The sequence below is a fragment of the Triticum dicoccoides genome, chromosome 6B, assembly GCF_002162155.2.
Source record: "Triticum dicoccoides isolate Atlit2015 ecotype Zavitan chromosome 6B, WEW_v2.0, whole genome shotgun sequence".
NCBI classification, from domain to species: Eukaryota; Viridiplantae; Streptophyta; class Magnoliopsida; order Poales; family Poaceae; genus Triticum; species Triticum dicoccoides.
This window is the reverse complement of record NC_041391.1, coordinates 307,733,260-307,755,317: the sequence shown is the minus strand read 5'-3', so window position 1 is coordinate 307,755,317 and position 22,058 is coordinate 307,733,260. Positions and strand designations below refer to the sequence as shown.

General features: G+C 44.2%; 1 protein-coding gene across 1 annotated transcript; it reads right to left on the bottom strand.

The window, feature by feature from the left end:
• Window positions 1-440: 440 nt before the first annotated feature.
• LOC119322802 lies at window positions 441-3,397 on the bottom strand. Its single transcript, XM_037596323.1, has 2 exons — window positions 2,391-3,397; window positions 441-885 (listed from the first exon to the last, which is right to left on the bottom strand). The coding sequence occupies exons 1-2, from the start codon at window positions 3,300-3,302 to the stop codon at window positions 760-762; spliced, it is 1,038 nt and encodes a 345-aa protein (XP_037452220.1). The 5' UTR covers window positions 3,303-3,397; the 3' UTR covers window positions 441-759.
• Window positions 3,398-22,058: the final 18,661 nt, after the last annotated feature.

The following is a 22,058-nucleotide window of genomic DNA, read 5'->3' as shown; positions in this document are numbered from 1 at the left end:
GTTACATAATTCTTATTCATATATGCTTTCCAATCTATTCTCTGTTTTTGTGGACAGGTATGAGGTTTGATCTTCGGAGAGAATTGTGTATGATAGTTGGCTCAACCATGCAAGTAAGCATCAGTGACAGAAAGCAAAAACACTTGTATTTGTGTTGTTGCCGCTAGGAATAAAAAGATGGTTGTGTAGTTGTCCTTTAAACGCAAGGTGAAGACAATATATCAAAGTAGGATACGACGACCCAATCTTTGCTTATTTACCATCATATCCGGATCAAGATACGACGCACCACCAAAGGGCCAAGACCCAGACTTTGCTCATTTAACATCACACCAGGGTTCCAATATATGGCACGTCCATAAGAGGGTTACGTTTGCCTCAAAAAAAATGCCACAACGATGTTCTTCCCGTTTCAACGGTAAAGCACCCACATATCGCAAAAAAAAAAAAAGTAAAGCACCCACGTAGATAAAACATATGTCCAGAGTAATGGCACATTTAGGACTCATACAGATTTATAAAACCTACCAAACATGAATAGAAAAACATAAGACAAAAACTGTTGTGCAGTAGGCTAATAGTAAATATATCTGATTACGCATCGACATAGACATCAACATCCTCGATGCTTCACCAGGAAAACACCACCAAGATATGCCCAATCCAGATTGATGTTCTTATTAAAATTTTGTTTTATCATACATTCCTGTTGGCTAATCCAACAGGGATATCTTCTTATGAAGCTTCAAGAAGGCTGGCTCATCTCTCTTGCATCATTGACCAGGGGAGTGCAGCACCAGACAAAGTTCTCAGAGCGGGTACACGTTTTGCGATCAAGAAGGCCTCGTTGAGACGTGCTGCGCGGTCTGCAAACTGGGAGGCCCTCTGTATTGTTCGCGCACAAGAAAACACAAGGTTAGAGGCCGATGCTTGTAAAACGAAAGTAATGATATGATGTCATTACAAATGATAGCCATCAATAGCTGAAGAGTGGAAACTTATGACATCCCACATTGACATGTGGTCAAGAAAGGTAGCACGTGGCTCAAGCACGCCAAGACAGGCCATGCCACTGTTTTAATGGGATAATTTGACACATGCCTGACCTGACATGGAATTCAGATTAATTACAATAACAATGTCTAATATTTCCAGTCCTGACTTTGCATGAAATCCCTAGGACTAAAAACACTCCTAATTCAGTCTCATGTAATTAGTTGGCCATGGTTAGGTACAGTATCAAATTTACCTAATCAGCCAACTGTTATGTACTCCCTCCGTTCACAAATAGTATAAGATGTTTCGGATATTTCAATATGGACTACATACGGACTGAAATGAGTAACACACTGAAACGTGTCTATATACATCCGATTCAGAAGAAAGTTAGAACATCTTATATTTGTGAACAAAGGGTTCACACCATTATCTGCCTTTAGTAGAGGGGAAACAGAGCCATGATGTGCTTGTGGTAATAATTATGATCATGGTCTGCATTATCCAAGATGGAGTTAATCATGAGAATCTGGGAATGATTCTGTCAGTTTGAATAGTTTGATACCGGTGCGGAAAACATTCACTAAGATCCAGTTGAATTATATAAAGGCTGCCACTGGGAACCAAATTGTAATTATTGGGTGTGGCTTGATGCGGCAGTTTACATTCACCAATAATTTGAGAATGATGAAATTACAAAGTCCCATTATTCTACTACATTGCTGAGAGATATCTAAAATGAGAAAAGATAACTCTCTTAAGTACAACGTTTGAATTATTTGTTTCAAGGAGGAACAAAGATGATATAAGCATGAAAGGGGATATTTTTGTGTCATTATTACAGATAAACAGCCACTTTCCAAGGTTGGGGGTTCAAGAACAGTATTTGCTTCTCGTGTTTACACACTGGTCACCTTAAATTGAATCAGCAAGCAGGATATATCTACAGCAAACAAGTGGTAAACACTAACATACTACCTAGAATCAAAACATCTCCATAATAAATACATGGAAAAAAGAAAGGATCACAAAAATAGTGGCAAACTCTACCAGACAATACATGATGGTGTGATTTTTACAGAAAATAAACTACGCTGTCTGAATTTGAATAGTGATGTTTCTTCTGGTCAGTGCGGCAGGACTACATGAGAATTTCCTAGGCAGAACTCACCTTAAGAACATCTTATATTTGTGAACAGAGGGAGTATTACCTGGTACAACTCAACTATAGACTGTTGTATGGAATTATGCATTTCAATCAGATGAACAAACAGGTACCAACTCTAATTTCATTCTTCAGGATTTGACCACTAGTAGTTTGTGAAGCAAAATTATGAAAGCATAAATCAACCCACAGAACAGTATGACAGATTAACAATTAGCAAAATGATTACCTTATCATCAAATGCGATCTTAATCTGGGGAAGGCCCTGGGTCTTGCGCCTCATCCTATACATCCTCCTCCCGAGCACAACTATCCCCAGCAACGCTGCAGCGATGGAAATCGGCCAAACCGGACTCACTTTCCAAGCACAATAATGGATGAACCTGAACGGCAGCCTCCACCATACAACCACTTGCCTCTCTCCATCACCGGTGACCGGAGCTGCAGCTGCAACCAGAGGGGAAGAACCATCCTTGTCATCGCCACCAGGTTCAGCACAACCAGAAGCGGCACTAGCATCCTTCCCTTGCTCCGGCTCTTCCTGCAGAGTCTGCATTGCATCGCTTGTTGCAGCAGCTTGAAGAACAGAGCTTTCGCTAAGGGCATCAGCCCCTCCATCTTCCAATTGCAAACTAGACTTCTCTGATATTTCTATCTGGAGTCTTACACCGGCGACCGCAGTTGCATCGGAGTCCAAAATTCCCTCCAACCCTTGAAGCGCGGCTTGCGGAATCGAATCAAGCTCACCACAACTTAACCCCGCAGTTTGCTTCTCATGTGCGTCCCCACCACATGCCACGGAGGCTCCAAAAACCGGCGAGGCTTGTGCAGTCACATCAATCCAGCCTAATTGCAACTGTGCGCTGGAATCCACCACCCCAATAAGATCCGTCTGCTCTTGCATAGCAGAACCAAATCTGTCCACTGATCCTAACCCGGATTCAATTTCCACGTCGTCGGAGGCAGCCTCCGACCACGAGCCCTCGCCGGAGAAGCCAGTGGAGGAAGAGGAGTCGAGGGCGAAGTGGTCGTGGAGGACGTCGCCGCCTTCCCCGGACACAAGGACGGCGTCATCGCCTCCGACCCCCGAGGATGCAGATAGCACCTCCCAGTCGCTGAAATCCGAAGCCCCGTCCTCCATGGCGCGGTGGCTCTGGCGCTCTGCCTACTGGGGTTGAGACCCGAGACGGGAACACTTTGAGACAGCGGGTTGCGTCTCAACCTGGCAATCCGACCCATGGGTGGTCGCACCCATCGGACCCGAAGTAAATGGGTAAGGTATGGGTCGCCATCTTCTTTCAGAGGTGGGTAATTCGATTAGGGTCAGTATTTTTTTGGTAGCTTCTAGAATAAGCTGAAATAATCTACCCCTATCCAGCTTATTTTAGAAGCCCAACCAAAATTATTTTTTTAGAAGCCTAATAATTAAGACTTGACTAGTAGGCTTCTAAAAAAAATTGGTTCGGCTTCTAGAATAAGCTGTGTAGGGATAGCTTATTCTGGAAGCTCAAAAAAACCAGCAAAAGAACTGGCCCTTAGTCGTTGATTAGGATATGGCCACAAGGTTCTGCCCGTGGGTCGTCCGATGAAGCACCCGATTAATACTCATAATTAACTAAAATATTTAACATCTACTCCCTCAGTTTCAAAATAGATGATCTAATTTTGTATTAAAGTAGTATAAAGTTGGGTCATCTATTTTAAAACGGAGGGAGTATTATATTTGCTCTTGTTTAAATCTAAATACACTAACATATGCCCTAATCTAGTCCCAGACTAGTGTTTCAGTATGCTACACACAGCCCACTCCGCGCCTCCATGGCACAATCCAGCCGAATGGGTATGAAAATGGTGCAAGGTGCGCTTGATGGGCCTCTAGAGGCTGGAATCTAGGCTGTTTGGCCCGGTGCCTTGCATGCAGCAAACTACTGGTAAATGTTCAGCGTTTTAGTACCACCTCGCTACTCGAGAGTACTTGAGTTGGAGTGCTGCCTATAAAAGGAGACCGGTAGGGTGCTCATTATTTTGCCCAATGAGAACTAGCAAGTGCACTGAGCGATCTGGCATGGTGAAGCACATGCACTGCTCGCATAAACATTAAATAAAATAGAAAGTGTTAGACCCGATGGGTGTCGGGTCGTGGGTGAGAGACAAATCCGATAAAAGATCCGGGCATGGGTTTGGTAGAGGTCGACCCGGCCAGATTGCCATGTTGAGTTGCGTCTGGGTGTTTTGCGGGCCCCTCTTGAAGGCAACCACAAATCAGCCATGCACGGCAAATCAGTTGGTCCACATTGGAAGAATATCTTGTGCTCCGATGCGACCTCAGCCGTTGGATTGTGATCCAATGGGCGGCATCATGGGGATGTAGACCAAAGCGTCATTTCGGGAATGTTTGGGGCGTTTTCTGCAAAACATTGATGCCGAAGTTGTCTTTTTTTGTTTCTTAATGTGTATTTCAAATTTTGATTTGAAATTGTTAGGGATTATACACTCACGTGATGTGAACATCCACAAATTTTTATGTGCATTTTCAAAATTTGGAGAATGTGAGCACCAAAATGGATGGGAGCACCAGGTATCCTCCCAGTCCACACCTCATTCTCTCTCTCTCTTCAACAAATTTATATACCAAACAAAAACTTCAATCATTTACATCTTTTAAACCAATATTCCAATTTTATTATATATTTTTATACATATTTGAACTCTTGTTGCAAAGACGATTTAAACAAGTTCAATCTTTTGTATATTTTGACTAGTTTGTTTTTTTTTCAATCAGTTTTTTGAACCTGGCGTAATATGCTTTTTTGAAACAAGTGAAATCGGTTTTAAAAATAAGTGAAATTACTAAATAGAGTGAAATTAGTGTTTGGAAATGAGTGAAATAAGTTTTTTGAAATGAGTGGGGTATGCTTTTGAAAACGAGTGAAATCAGTTTTAAAAATGAGTGCAATTTATTTTTTGATTTGATAGAAATTATTTTTTGAAATTGACCAAAATCAATTTTTGAAATCAGTAAAATCAGTTTTTGAAGCGAGGGAAATATGTTTTCCGAAATTTGTGAAATAAGTTTTGAAATGAGTGAAATTATTTTTTGAATTGAGTGAAATCAGTGTTCTCAAAATCCTAATTTCCGAGCCTACATGCATAGGCCAGCGTGGCATGCGGACAGATCGGCGTTGCCGCCCCGTTGCATCAACAATGGGCCCAACAATGAACCAACGGTCATACGCGCCCACCATTGCAGTTGACATGACAAGTTATGGATCCCATTGAAGAGAAAATGGTCCACATCTATGATCAAACTCTTCTCTGAGAAAAAAGCTATGGTCAAACGTTCTCCCCTGGTTGACGCAGCGAAGCAGTGGGGTCCAAGATGTAAGGAAACACCGAAATTTGACAACAAACTGACGGATACGGTGCAGTGTGGCATGCACCTACTTTCTTCGCAAGCCTTAGAGGCACAAATCAAAATACGCAATTTTGAATGGTAGAGCTCGAATATGCATCTTCGGTAGTGGCACGAACCGACATTTCCCTTTCTTTGAAGCCTATTTAAGTCAATTTTTGTTCTTTGCAAGTCAATTTTTATTCTTTACATGTCTTTGGTGCATTTGTTTCTGTTGTATGAATTACGTCTTGGTTGAAAGGCCCTTGTTCTAGGTAGGCCATTTCTAAGAACTATAAAAGCTAGCATCAATGCACTATAAAATCCATGCTATTTTGTGACAAAAACCTTGGTGACGGAACATGAAACGCTGCCTGAGATCATTTTCTTTGATGGACGACCATCACCAGATGTCCCCCCGTGGGGGCATCGCCTGAGGGAGTCCTGAACTAGGGGGTCCTCGGGCTACCGGTCTATCTCTTATGGGTTGGACAAGTGGGCCGCCACATGGCTACTATGAGGCCGAGCTATAAAGGTGACTTCGTGTCTCGACAGGAAGCCCTTGAAGCCTTGGTGCGTCCTCCAATTCAATATAAGAGAATTTGCATGTTTATTCCTTCGTTGTAACTGACCAAGTGTAACCCTAGGACCCCTGGTGTCTATATAAACCATAGGGTTTAGTCCGTAGAGGCTATAAGAACAACCATCTTTCTACTCACCTAGGGTTTAGTTCATCCGATTTTGTGGTAGACCGAATCTGTAATCATCCTATACACTTCAATATAATCAAGCGGGGCGTAGGGTTTTACCTCCTCGAGAGGGCCGGGCCTGGGTAAACATCGTGTCCTTTGTCCCTTCTTCCCCATTGATCCAAGATCCACAGCTCGGGACCCCTACCTGAGATCCGCTGGTTTTGACACCGACATTGGTTCTTTCATTGAGAGTTCCATTGTTGGATCACCAAAGGATCGATGGCTCGTTAGTCATTAGCAAGGCCATCAACACCGAGGACATCTTCATCCACGGCCAAATTTTCATGTTCGGCAGTGTCGTATTGCACGCCGAGCTGACTGGTTGTCTCGGCCAGGTCAGAGGTTTCGCCCCCCGATCAGGAGATCAGGTTTGGGAGCCTAGAGTTTGTTGCTGACTCTTGGGGAGTTCTTACTATGACAAAGTCTTCAGCTCCCATTGAAGAACTTGCTGATCCCGACGCTTTAACTTTGGGGTTGGTAACCAAATAGGGACTGATGTCACCTGGGGCCCGACCTTAAATCCCGACCCCGTCGATTCGTCTGAATTATTTCCGGGCGAATACGGCCTGGGCATGACTTCGAACGTCTCCGTAGCGGCTATACCGTGGGTCAATCTCGAATACTCGGAGAGTATGGACCCATCAGACCTCTCATCGTTGAATGATCTACTAGACCGGTTCGGAGCCATGGGAATGTCCGACGGCTGATCCTCGGTCTACGATTAGATCGGGCTTAAACCCCATAATAGGGAAATGCACATCCCACATGTCACACACCTCGTCGCCACCATTGAGGATTTGGCTGAAGGCTCGCTGTCGGTGTCAAAATCGGCGGATCTCGGGTAGGGGGTCCCGATCTGTGCGTCAAGGCTGATGGTAACAGGAAACGAGGGACACAGATGTTTACCCAGGTTCGGGCCCTCTCGATGGAGGTAAAACCCTACTTCCTGCTTGATTAATATTGATGATATGGGTAGTACAAGAGTAGATCTACCACGAGATCGTAGAGGCTAAACCCTAGAAGCTAGCCTATGATGGTATGATTGTAATTGTGATCGGCCTTCTAAGGACCAACCTCTTCGGTTTATATAGACACCGGAGAGGGCTAGGGTTTACATGGAGTCGGTTACAAGGAAGGAAACACAATATCCGGATCGCCAAGCTTGTCTTCCACGCAAAGGAGAGTCCCATCCGGGCATGGGCCGAAGTCTTGAGTCTTGTATCTTCACGCTTCAATAGTCCGGACGTTGCACACAGTCCGGCTGTCCGGATACCCCCTAATCCAGGACTCCCTCAGTAGCCCCTGAACCAGGCTTCAATGACGATGAGTTCGGCGCGCAGTATTGTCTTCGGCATTGCAAGGCGGGTTCCTTCTCTGAATACTCCAAAGTAATTATTGAACACTTGAATCGTGTCCGGATCTACAAGATGATCTTCACATGGCATAAATCTGATATGTTGGCAATCTTCGTGCGTCGTGCCCGTGCATCGTGGCCTGGTCCAACGCGAGCCGGCGTTTCTTACCCCACAATGACTCATGTAATGAGGCGGTTTTATTGGCACGTCCCATCGAGGCAGAGATCGTGTTCCTTCTATTACGAGATTTTTCATTAATATGGGCGTGCGTGACCCCACGACGGCCGTTGGTATAACTCCGTGTGTTTTTAGATAAGCCTCAAACGGTCACATCGAGGACTCTTGATATTCACCCTCTTTATAAATGGGTCGAGGCCTACGCCTCTTTTCCACCTTCCTCGCGCCTTCTCATACCTCAAGCTCTAACACCCGAAACCCAAGCTTTGACACCCCAGATCCTCCAATATGTCCGGATCCGCCCCTCTGGGCCGATGGGTGGCCTCCTCGATTCAGAAGGAAGACATTGCGAGGCTTAGGGAGGTCGGATACCTGACCGCCGATATTCAGCACAGTCTTCCTGCTCTAGGGCAAGTCATCCCCACACCGGAGCCTAATGAGTGTGTCATTTTTGTCCCACACTTCCTCCGTGGCTTGGGCCTCACCCTCGACCCCTTTGTGAGGGGGCTCATGTTCTATTATGGGTTGGATTTTCATGATCTGGCTCCAGAGGCCATTCTCCATATCTCGTCGTTCATCATCGTGTGCGAGGCTTTTCTCCATGTCACCCCACACTTCGGCTTATGGCTTAAGACCTTCAATGTGAAGCCGAAGATGATTGAGGGGCGACACGCGGAGTGCGGAGGCGCCGTAATAAGCAGGAACGCCGATGCCTCGTGGCCAGAGGGTTCTTTCCCAGAAGTATCCGATGTATGGCAACGGAGGTGGTTTTATGTCACGGCTCCCAGAGGCACGAAGTGGGTGGCCACTCCCGAGTTCAGCTCGGGGCCCCCGTCACAGCTAGCATCTTGGACCGATGTAGGGCGGAATTGGGGGCCCGCTGACGATGTACCAGTACTGCAGAATCGCATCCGGGAGCTTCTTGAGAGGGACATTAACCTTGTCAGCATAATGCAAGTGATGCTAATCCGACGGATGTTACCGTGCCAATGCCGGCCTCTCCGGATGTGGGAGTTCAATCCGGAGGGTCCGTGGACTATCAAGCATTTCTTCGGCTTGAAGCTCGAAGAGATGTGCAAATTATTCTTCGGACAGAAAGTAGAGTGTCCGAACACCATCGAGGGTGCGGGCCTAAGCTGCAATCGCCCAGATACCCAAGTAAGTAATCTTGACACCGGACACCTTGTTTTGAATCTGCCATAGTTGTTTATTCTAAAAATTATACGTGGCTAGGAATGGCTTAGCAAGGCGGAGAGAATCAGGTGTCCGGCACCACTTCCCGAAGGTTCGCCTGGTCCCACCGTGGCCAAGATGCTTGACCGGGTACTCAGCACGATGCCCTCGGGGAAACACAAGGGGAAGAACGAAGAAACCGAACCCCACATGCTACGCATCTGAACCGGGGGAATTGTTACCTCCCCTAAGGAGGATAGTCGGGAAAGGGAGGCTAAGGCCTCCTCCCCGCGTGGGAGGAAAAGGGCTGCCTTCGAAGACTTGGAGGCAGAGATGCCCAAACCAGGGAAGAAGACATCCCCAAGGGGCCATGTCCCGACAGGAACCCTCACCGCATCATGCCCTCCAACGGGACAACCCTCCACCGAGCCGCAAGTCAATTTGCAATCCGAAGGTACTGTGTTTATCCTAGATCAATAACCAGGATTCAACTTTTTGCAGTCCGGCCAGCAGCTCTTCTCAACAGGGTTCGTCTTCGGGGGACCTTCCTCCGGAGATGATGGAAAGTGAGACCCCACCCGCCTCTCCGACTCATGAAGCGGGCGACACCGAGGTGTCGTCACGGAGGAGTCTGGATCTGCTGAAGCCGGAAGCCAATACGTCATCCACCCTGGGTCTGGAGCGTTTGACTCACACGGGGGGGCGATGGGAAGGGTCCGACGTAGCTCAATGTCCGGCCGGACGTACTGACGGGCTTACTAGTGCGAGCTGCGCTCTCGGAGGAGCACCGCTCATTAATGAGTGCGGTGCTCAAGAAGATTTCATCCGCTACAAGCGGTTTGAATGAAGCATTCACCAGCCTGCTCAGAGGCTTTGAGGTACGTAATGAAGAATACGCTATTTCTTTGGCTGTGAAGCACACGCCAGGTGTGCTCCATATAGATAGTAGCCCCTGAGACTCTGGTTGCCCGCCCTAGGCGGCAAACGGGGGATCATAAACCAATGACTGTGCTGTAAATATGTGTAGGTACCTGTGGGTCCGGACGCCGGCATTCCGTTGAAGTTGCCGAACTAATGAGGCAAATTGGGTCGATTGATGCCGATATCACGCTGGTGAATGAGCGGCTAGACAAATCACAAGGTATGTGTCATGCCTTCCCTTATATAGGAAATATGAAGGTGTCATGATATTGATGTAATATGTTTGGACTACAGATGGTGCTGCTGCCGTGGAGGCCCTGAGGGCGGAACTTGCTCAAGCCAAGGAACAAGCTCGGGTGAGCAATGCGGCTTCCCTAAAGGCGGCCGAGGAATTGAGAGCCGAATAGGCTGCTCATTGCGAAGCGAGGAAAAGATAGCAGAAATGGCTATCGAGTTAAAAAATGCCGCTGACCGGTATGAGCTCCTTAATAAGGAGCATGAGAATAGTTCGACCGACCTGAACAAGGCACTTAATGCCACCAAGGAAATACAGACCAAGCTCAGGGGTGCGCGGGAGGAGCTTCAACAAGCCGGTAAAATCGCGGCTGGGAGCTCCTATTTGCTGCGGACGAAGTTTTTCGATCCGAAGTACGCTCCACTGGATGGACGCTGGAGTCCTGCGGACGCATATGTGGATTTGGCGAAGAGTGCGGCCAATGATACTGAATTATTCAAAGATCAAGGTGACAAGGAAGTGGAGAAGCTTTTCTGGTCGCAATTCAATGCTCCCACTCGCCCGCTGCCGTTAAGTGACAAGATGGCTGCTGTAGCGGAGCTTCATCGGCTGTCCGGGCTTGCAATGCAGTCTGTGATAGACCATCTTTGGCTGAAGGGGCCTAAGCCGGACAGTTATTTTGGCCTGGTGCAACAATTCCTTGGGGTCGTGCCCCGAATCGATGCCATGAGAAGGTCAGCGTGCATAGAAGGTGCTCGGATGGCTCTTGCCCGTGTTAAGGCCTATTGGACAGATATGGATGCCACCATTATAGCGTCCCAGGATCCGGTGGGGGGCCAATATCCGACCGAGCACTGCTTGGCACAGGTCACAGAGGGTGCCCGCCTGATAGAGGCGCAGTGCTCGAAGAATGTCTTGTTTGAGTGATGAGTCAAATTATTGTAAAAATAATGTTTATTTTGATTATGAGACTATATTTATACTATTTGCCTGAGAATACGATTATGTCCCCTGTGCGGCTGTTTATATATATGTATATATAAATATGTAATCCGAAAGTTAGCAGTCGTTGGCTTCAGCCCCCACGCATACAATGCGGGGATGTTCGCGAAGAAATGTGCTTAATCACACTTGATCCAACATCTTGGTCCATTAAGGAGGTGATCGCACGTCGAACTAGGCAACTGGACTATATAGCTGTAACACTTTCGCTTAGCCGTGGGAGTCTAACATTGGGGCTACTATGTAGCCCCTGGTACTTTCGCGTGCATCCAAATACGGGTGCGCATGTACATGACTAGGAAATGTCCCTTCGTTAATGCGGAGGAATCCTAAAGATTCCGGTGAGTCCTCGAGTGGTTGAACAGTCTCTCTCTGCATCATGACAGCCAGTTTTCGGCTTTCTCTACCGAGGTGCTTGTCCGAAATAACCAGGGCACAATCGCAGTAGTTCTCCTTTGGCCACCTTAGCCGATAATAACGGAACGTAAGGCGGCAAACCCAGGAGTCGGGCAAACCCAACATTTGACCAAAGACATGATTCGGAGCTGATGCATATAAGGCCTAACTCGTGACGCCGAACACTCCCGAAGGTATTCGGACTTTATAATAGATGATAGGCTCAAGAATGCCTATTCATTATGAACACTGTGTTTCCAGGTACGCACGCTAATCTGTCGTGGTGAAATGCCAAAAACGGCAGTATTCTCTGTGGGTATGGAATCCATGGGATGGTTAAACAACAAGAGGCAATAGAAAAGGTTTACACAGGGGCTTAATCTAAAAAGAAACCTGTTGAACGTGGCCCTGCTGCACGTCTGCGCCTTTGTCTCCATTGTGCCGTATCCTGGAAGGGTATCGCGTGAACGTTGCATGTGAAAAAAGAAAACTCATAGGAGGTTACAACGTTAGTACGCGATGGATAATAAAAGTGTAAGCTGTTGGCCTGCCAATAAGGTTGAGCCAAGTGTAGGGCTTTATTAGGTAGTTATAGCCCCTGGTATCCGCTATAGGATTACATATACGGTGCCCTGGTTCGATCTGGGCTACCGGGCTCGTCTAACCGTGTCCATGGTCTTGATGACCGGTCATTTTTTTTTGAGGTTGGAGGTCGCTTATAGTCCGGCCGCGAGGGCCGTCGCGTGTTCCTCTGCGCGTGACGAGTGCTTTGTTATTCCGCTGATGGTGATGACACCACGTGGACCGGGCATCTTAAGTGTAAGGTAGCCATAGTGCGGCAATGCATGGAAGCGGACGAAGGCCGTTCTTCCGAGCACTGCATGATAGTCGCTTTGGAAGGGTGCGATGATGAAGAGTAGTTCTTCGCTTCTGGAGTTGCCTGGAGAGCCGAATGTTACCTCCAGCATGACAGAGCCCCTGCTGTAGGCCTCGATGCCTGGTATCGCCCCTTCAAAGGTGGTGTTGCTTTGGCTGATTGTGGATGGGTTTATCCCCATCCTGCGGACAGTGTCCTCATATATTAGATTGAGACTACTGCCGCCGTCCATGAGGACCCGGGTGAGACGGTATCCGTCGATCATTGGGTCAGGCACCAAGGCCTCTGATCCGCCGCGCCGAATACTAGTCCGGCCATCCCAGTGATCGAAAGTGATCGGAAAAGACATCCAGTAGTTAAGTGAGGGTATGGTGGGCTCTATATCGTGCGCGTCTCTATGCGCACGCTCGTGCCTTCTCATGGATGTATGAGTTGCGTGGATCATGTTCACTGTTTTAACCTCTGGCGCGAATTTTTCTGTCCCCCAGTGTTCGGCTGGCGGGGTTCCTCCTTGTCTTCACTTGGTGTTTCCCTTCCCTTGTGTTCAGCATTCAATTTGCCGGCCTGCTTGAAGACCCAGCACTCTCTGTGCGTGTGGTTTGCAGGCTTGTCAGGGGTGCCATGGATTTGGCATAGTCTGTCTAGGACTCTACTCAGACCGGACGGTCCCTCTTTACTACCTTTAGATGGCTTATTTTGCTAATTAGGTCGAGAGTCCCTGAATCCGGCATTAACCGTTGTGTTATCCGGGCTCTCTTCCTTGTTGTGGCGCTTATTTTTATTACGCCGCGGCTTCCTGTTGCCATCCCTTATTTCGGATGTGCTGGGGTCGCTTGTGCCTTTACGGGCTAGCCAGCTATCTTCTCCTGCGCAAAAGCGGGTCATAAGGCTTGTTAGGGCTGCCATTGTCCTTGGCTTTTCTTGGCCGAGGTGTTTGGTGAGCGGGGTTTCAGGTCTTTTGGAGCTGTGCAGAATAGGTTTCCAACGTTTGCTCCTTTTCCAGCCAAAATTCCAGCTCTCGGCATTCCCCCTCTTCATGGTAAACCTTGTAAAATAAGAGAGAATAGCCATAATTATTGAGATATAATGTGTAATAACAGCCCATAATGCAATAAATATTGATATAAAAGCATGACGCAAAATGGACGTATCAGAAGGCACAACAGATGCGCGTGGAGTCAGTCCATGCCCATGAACCTAGAAAAGCTCGGGCAAAAAGCGTATACCCACGGCGGTCGGCCGAACACGAGCCCGCTGAGAAGAAGAATAGATTCCTCACCAGACCCAGAACAATCTTCGATGAGCTACTGGACAAACCATGCCCCATACACTCGGTCTTGTTGAACACAAATCCAACCCACAACCTTCGAGCTTGTTGGGTGGTCAGGCAGGTGGCTAAGAGTGGGGAAGATATCCTCGGAGTCACACCCCCCAGTAGGCGATCAAAAACACCGTCGTACAATGACACTGAGGTCCTGACGATCTATGAGACATTTTCCTCAAATAAATAGAGGAAAAGAGCCCTTCGAGAGCTCGGTCAAATCCACTAGGTGATAGCCACAAAGTCATGGACGGATACACCAATCACCTTCGACGAGGAAGATGAGCCAAGGGCTGATGCCTGCTTGAACTACATCGTTATTTCCCCAAAGAGGAAGGGATGATGCAGCACATCGACGGTACGTATTTCCCTCTGTGATGAGACCAAGGTTATCGAACCATTACGAGAACCACGCAACACAAGTAAACAGCCCCTGCAACAAATAACAAATATTCGGAACCCGACGTGTTAAAGGAGTTTTCAACCCCTGTCGGGTAATGGTGCGGAAATTGGCGAGGAGACGTGATAAAGTTGTAATAGATAGGATAAATGGAGCACAAATAAAATAAAGTGCAGCAAGGTATTTTTGGTTTAATGGATCTGAAAATAAAAGCAAAGGAAAATAGATCGCAAAGGCAAATATGATAAGATGAGACCCGGGGTCTGTAGGTTTCACTAGTGGCTTCTCTTGAGAAAAATAGCAAACATGGGGAAAACAATTAATCAGAGAGTGATCCCTTTCCAACAGACTGATCGAATTCCAGTGATACACTACGCCTGGCACTATTCGTCACATTAGTAGTTAAGTTACTCATTTGTTACGAACAAAGAGACGCTAGAGATTCTATGAACTTCAGATCGATGCCATTCACTAATCTCAATCGTCTTTCTATGGATTTCTGGGCCGATGACTGTTGGGCAATTGATAGAACTTCAAATAATCATGATGATAGGCAATTATCATTATATAGGCATCACGTCCAAGATTAGTAGACCGACTCCTGCCTGCATCTACTACTATTACTCCACACATCGACCGTTATCCAGCATGCATCTAGTGTATTAAGTTCATGGAAAAACAGAGTAATGCAATAAGAACGATGACATGATGTAGACAAGATCTATTTATGTAGAAATAGACCCCATCTTGTTATCCTTAATAGCAATGATACATACGTGTTGTTTCCCCTTCCGTCACTGGGATCAAGCACCGTAAGATCGAACCCATCACAAAGCACCTCTCCCATTGCAAGATAAATAGATCAAGTTGGCCAAACAAAACCCAAATATCCAAGAAGAAATATGAGGCTATAAGAAATCATGCATATAAGAGATCAAAGAAGACTTAAATAACTTTCAGGGATAAAAACATAGATCTGATCATAAACTCAAAGTTCATCGGATCCAAACAAACACACCGCAAAATGACTTACATCATATGGATTTCCAAGAGACCATTGTACTGAGAATCAAGAGAGAGAGAGAGAGAGGAAGCCATCTAGCTACTAACTACGGACCTGTAGGTCTACAAAGAACTACTCACGCATCATCGGAGAGGCACCAATGGACATGATGAACCCCTCCGTGATGTTATCTAGATTGGATTTGGTGTTTCTGGAACTTGGAGCGGCTGGAATTGATTTTCATCGACTCCCCTAGGGTTTCTGGAATATTGGGGTGTTTATAGAGCAAAGAGGCGGTGCGGGAGACCAACAAGGTGGGCACAACCCACCTGGACGTGCCCGGGGGCCCAGGTGCGCCCTGGTGTCTTGTGCCCCCCTCGGGCTCCCTCTCCAGTACTTCTTCGGCCCACTGGATGTCTTCTGGTCCAAAAAAATCAATAAAAAGTTTTGCTGCATTTGGACTCCATTTGATATTGATTTCCTGCGATGTAAAAAACAAGCAGAAAACAAGAACTGACACTGGGCACTATGTCAATAGGTTAGTAGCCAAAAATGATATAATATGACTATAAAATGATTGTAAAACATCCAAGAATGATAATATAACAGCATGGAACAATAAAAAATTATAGATACGTTGGAGACGTATCAGCATCCCCAAGCTTAATTCCTTCTCATCCTCGAGTAGGTAAATGATAAAACAAATTTTTTGATGTGGAATGTTGCCTAACATGTTCATCACATTTTCTTTTCTTTATAGCATGGACATTTGGACTTCTATATGGTTCAAAGCAATAGTCTAGTTTTGACATGAAGATTTCAATACTCAAGCATACCAACAAGCAACCATGTCTTTCAAAATATCAACACTGAAGCAAGTTATCCCTAGCCCATCATGCTCAATCATTGATCCATTAATGAAACACACTCGAATATTAGCTACACCCAATGCTCAAATACGATCATAGTGCCCCATAGTTGGTGCTTTATAAGAGAAGATGGAGACTCAAATTCAAATTAAAATTGCATAAAGTAAAAGAAAGACCCTTCACAAAGGGAAGTAGGGATTTGTAGAGGTTCCAGAGTTCAAAGCAAAAATTGAGAGATAAAAACATTTTGGGAGGCATACTTTTCCCACCAACGAAAACGACTTAGAGCTCCCAACACTTCCCATGCTAGATACATCATAGGCGGTTCCCAAACAGAAAATAAAGTTTATTCCTTTTTCCACCATACTTTCACTTTCCATGGATTATCCGTATCCACGGGTGCCCTACATACCAACACTTTCCAAGGAATTTATTATTTGACAACATAAAGTAAATTCATTTTTTCATTTCGGGACTGGGCATCCCTAATACCTTTGTCATACTCTCGTGGAATGATAAGTGAATAAACACTCATCGTGAGAATAACACACCTAGCATGGAAAATATCGGTCACCCCTCACTGCCCGCGAGCGGTTCAAGCACACAAAAGAGAAATTATTTTGAAAATTAGAGATGGAACATGCAAATTTGCTTGGAACGGCACGAAAATACCGCATATAGGTAGATACAGTGGACTCGTATGGCAAAACTAGTTTGAAGGGTTTTGGATGCACAAGTAGTGATCATACTTAGTGCAAAATGAAGGCTAGTGATGTCTACTATGCAACCTTCTTCTTGTAGACATTATTGAGCCTCCAAGTGCAGAGGTTTGTAGGATAGTAGCAAATTTCCCTCAAGTGGATGACCTAAGGTTTATCAATCCTTGGGAGGCGTAGGATGAAGATGGTCTCTCTCAAACAACCCTGCAACCAAATAACAAAGAGTCTCTTGTGTCCCCAACACACCAGATACAATGGTAAATTGTATAGGTGCACTAGTTCGGCGAAGAGATGGTGATACAAGTGCAATATGGATGGTAGATATAGGTTTTTGTAATCTGAAATTATAAAAACAACAAGGTAACAAGTGGTAAAAGTGAGCGAAAACGGTACTGCAATACTTCGAAACAAGGCATAGGGTTCATACTTTCACTAGTGCAAGTTCTCTCAACAATAATAAAATAATTAGATCATATAAGAATCCCTCAACATGCAACAAAGAGTCACTCCAAAGTCACTAATAGTGGAGAAAAAACAAAGAGATTATTGTAGGGTAGGAAACCACCTCAAAGTTATTCTTTTCGATCAATCCATTGGGCTATTCCTATAAGTGTGACAAACATCCCTAGAGTTCGTAGTAAAATAACACCTTAAGACACACATCAACCAAAACCCTAATGTCACCTAGATACTCCGATGTCACCACAAGTATCCACGGGTATGATTATACGGTATGCATCACACAATCTCAGATTCATCTATTCAAACGAACACACAGAACTTCAAAGAGTGACCAAAATTTTCTACCGGGGAGTCAAGACGAAAACGTGTGCCAACCCCTATGCATAGATTCCCGAGGTCATGGAACTCGGAAGTTGATCACCAAAACATACATGAAGTGAATCAATAGATTACACAAGACATACATCAAGTGTTCTCAAATCCTTAAAGACTCAATCCGGTAATATAACTTCAAAGGGAGAACTCAATCCATTACAAGAAGGTAGAGGGGGAGAAACATCATAAGATCCAACTATAGTAGCAAAGCTCGCAGTACATCAAGATCGTGCCAAATCAAGAACACGAGATAGAGAGAGAGATCAAACACATAGCTACTGGTACATACCCTCATCCCCGAGGATGAACTACTCCCTCCTCATCATGGAGAGCACCGGGCTGATGAAGATGGCCATCGGTGATGAGTCCCCCCTCCGGCAGGGTGCCAGAATAGGGCCCCGATTGGTTTTTGGTGGCTACAAAGGCTTGCGGCGGTGGAACTCCTGATCTAGGTTTCTTTTTAGGGGTTTCTGTATCTATAGGAATTTTTGGCATCGGTTTCACGTCAGGGGGGGGGGTCTCCGAGTCAGCCACGAGGTAGGGGGCACACTCAAGGGGGTAGGGCGCGCCCTCCACCCTCGTGGATGACTCGGGACTCTTCTGACCCAACTCTTTTGCTTCGGGGGCTTCTTCTGGTCCATAAAAATCCATAAAAATTGGCAGGTCAATTGGACTCCGTTTGGTATTCCTTTTCTGTAAAACTCAAAAACAAGGAAAAAACAAATACTGGCACTGGGCTCTAGGTTAATAGGTTAGTCCCAAGAAATCATATAAAATAGCATATAAATGCATATAAAACATCCAAGATAGATAATATAATAGCATGGAACAATAAAAAATTATAGATATTTTGGAGACGTATCAAGCATCCCCAAGCTTAATTACTGCTCGTCCTCGAGTAGGTAAATGATAAAACAGAATTTTTGATGTGGAATGCTACCTAACATATTTAACCATGTAATCTCTCTTTATCGCGGCAAAAATATTCAGATCGATAAGATTCAAAAAAAATTTAATATTGAAATAAAAACTATAATACTTCAAGCATACTAATAAAGCAATCATGTCTTCTCAAAATAACATGGCCAAAGCAAGCTATCCCTACAAAATCATATAGTCTGGCTATGCTCTATCTTTATCACACAAAAAATTTAAATCATGCACAACCCCGGTGACAAGCCAAGCAATTATTTCATACTTTTGATGTTCTCAAACCTTTTCAACTTTCATGCAATACATGAGCGGGAGCCATGGATATAGCACTAAGGTGGAATAGAATATGGTGGTTGTGGAGAAGACAAAAAAGGAGGAAGATAGTCTCACATCAACTAGGCGTATCAACGGGCTATGGAGATGCCCAACAATAGATATCAATGTGAGTGAGTAGGGATTGCCATGCAACGGACGCACTAGAGCTATAAGTGTATGAAAGCTCAAAAGGAAACTAAGTGGGTGTGCATCCAACTCGCTTGCTCACGAAGACCTACGACAATTTGAGGAAGCCCATCATTGGAATATACAAGCCAAGTTCTATGATGAAAAATTCCCACTAGTATATGAATGCGACAACATAGGAGACTCTCTATCATGAAGATCATGGTGCTACTTTGAAGCACAAGTGTGGTAAAAGGATAGTAGCATTGCCCCTTCTCTCTTTTTCTCCCATTTTTTGTTTTCTTTTTGGGGGGGGGGGCTTCTCTCTTTTTTTGGCCTCTTTTTTATTTATTTTTTATTTTATTTTTTGTCTGGAGTCTCATCCCGACTTGTGGGGGAATCATAGTCTCCATCATCCTTTCCTCACTGGGACAATGCTCTAATAATGAAGATCATCACACTTTTATTTACTTACAACTCAAGAATTACAACTCAATGCTTAGAACAAAATATGACTCTATGTGAATGCCTCCAGCGGTGTACCAGGATGTGCAATGACTCAAGAGTGACATGTATGAACGAATTATGAATGATGGCTTTGCCACAAATACGATGTCAACTACATGATCATGCAAAGCAATATGACAATGATGAAGCATGTCATAATAAATGGAATAGTGGAAAGTTGCATGGCAATATATCTCAGAATGGATATGGAAATGCCATAATAGGTAGGTATGGTGGATGTTTTGAGGAAGGTATATGGTGGGTGTATGGTACCTGCGAGAGTTGCGCGACACAAGAGAGGCTAGCAAAGGTGGAAGGGTGAGAGTGTGTGTATTCCATGGACTCAACATTAGTCATAAAGAACTCACATACTTATTGCAAAAATCTATTGGTCATCGAAACAAAGTACTACACACATGCTCCTAGAGGGATAGATTGGTAGGAAAAGACCATCGCTCATCCCTGACCGCCACTCATAAGGAAGTCAATCAAAAAATAAATCATGCTCTGACTTCATCACATAACGGTTCACCATACGTGCATGCAATGAGAATCACAAACTTTAACACAAGTATTTCTACAATCCATAATTACTCACTAGCATGACTCTAATATCACCATCCTCATATCTCAATACAATCATAAGGAATCAAACTTCTCATAGTATTCAATGCACTTTATATAAAAGTTTTTATTATATCCCTCTTGGATGCACATCATATAAGGATTAAATTCATAACCAAAGCAAATTACCATGTTGTTTAAGACTCTCAAAATAATATAAGTGAAGGATTAGAGTTCATCAATTTCTTCAAAATAAAACCACCGTCGTGCTCTAAAAAGATATAAGTGAAGCACTAGAGCAAAATACAAACTACTCCAAAAGATATAAGTGAAGATCAATGAGTAGTCGAATAATTATGCAACTATGTGAAGACTCTCTAACATTTAAGAATTTAAGATCTTGTAATATTATTCAAACAGCAAGCAAAACAAAATAAAAGAAAATGACGCTCCAAGCAAAACACATATCATGTGGTGAATAAAAATATAGCTCCAAGTAAAGTTGCCGATGAACGAAGACGAAAGAGGGGATGCCATCCAGGGCATCCCCCAAGCTTAGGCTCTTGGTTGTCCTTGAATATTACCTTGGGGTGCCTTGTGCATCCCCAAGCTTAGGCTCTTGCCACTCCTTATTTCGTAGTCCATCGAAACTTCACCCAAAACTTGGAAACTTCACAACAAAAAACTCAACAGAAAACTCGTAAGCTCCGTTAGTATAAGAAAATAAATCACCACTTAGGTACTGTTGTGAACTCATTCTAAATTCATACTGGCATTATATCTACTGTATTCCAACTTCTCTTTGGTTCATACCCTCCGATACTACTCATAGACTCATCAAAATAAGCAAATAACACATAGAAAAAATAATCTGTAAAAAATAGAACAGTCTGTAGTAATCTGTAACTCTTGAATACTCCCTCCGTCCGAAAATACTTGTCATCAAAATGGAAAAAAAGTGACGTATCTAAAACTAAAATCCGTCTAGATACATCTCCTTTTCTTCATTTTGATGACAAGTATTTCCGGATGGAGGGAGTACTTCTGTAGCTCCAAAAATCCATCTAAATTAGGAAAACCTGAGCAATTTGTGTACCAATCCGTAGCAAAAAAGAATCAGATCAAAATCATGTTTCCGTGAATTATTAAAACTAATTTACTGGGTGCAAAAGTTTCTATTTTTCAGCAGGATCAACACAACTATCACCGTAAGCTATCCTAAAGGTCTTACTTGGCACTTTATTTAAACAAAAGCTATAAAACATGATTACTATAGTAGAATAATAATGTGAACACACACAAAAACAGTAAGGGTAAATATTGGGTTGTCTCCCAACAAGCGCTTTTCTTTTAATGCCTTTTTAGCTAGACATGATGATTTCAATGATGCTCACATAAAAGATAAGAATTAAAACATAATGAGAGCATAATGAAGAATATGACTAGCGCATTTAAGTCTAACCCACTTCCTATGCACAGGGATTTTGTGAGCAAACAACTTATGGGAACAAGAATCAACTAGCATAGGAAAGCAAAACAAGCATAACTTCAAGATTTTCAACACATCGAGAGGAAACTTGATATTATTGCAATTCCTACAAGCATATATTCCTCCCTCATAAAAAATTTCAGTAGCATCATGAATTAATACAACAATATAACCATCACATAAAGCATTGTTTTCATGAGCCACAAGCATGGAAATTTTATTACTCTCCACATAAGCAAATTTCTTCTCATGAATAGTAGTGGGAGCAAACTCAACAAAAAAACTATCATGTGAGGCATAATCCAATTGAAAATTAAAATCAAGATGACAAGTTTCATGGTTATCATTATTCTTTATAGCATACATGTCATCACAATAATCATCATAGATTGCAACTTTGTTCTCATAATCAATTGGAACCTCTTCCGCAATAGTGGATTCATCACTAAATAAAGTCATGACCTCTACAAATCCACTTTCATAATTACCACAATAAGATTCAACACCCTTCAAAATAGTGGGATCATTACTTCCT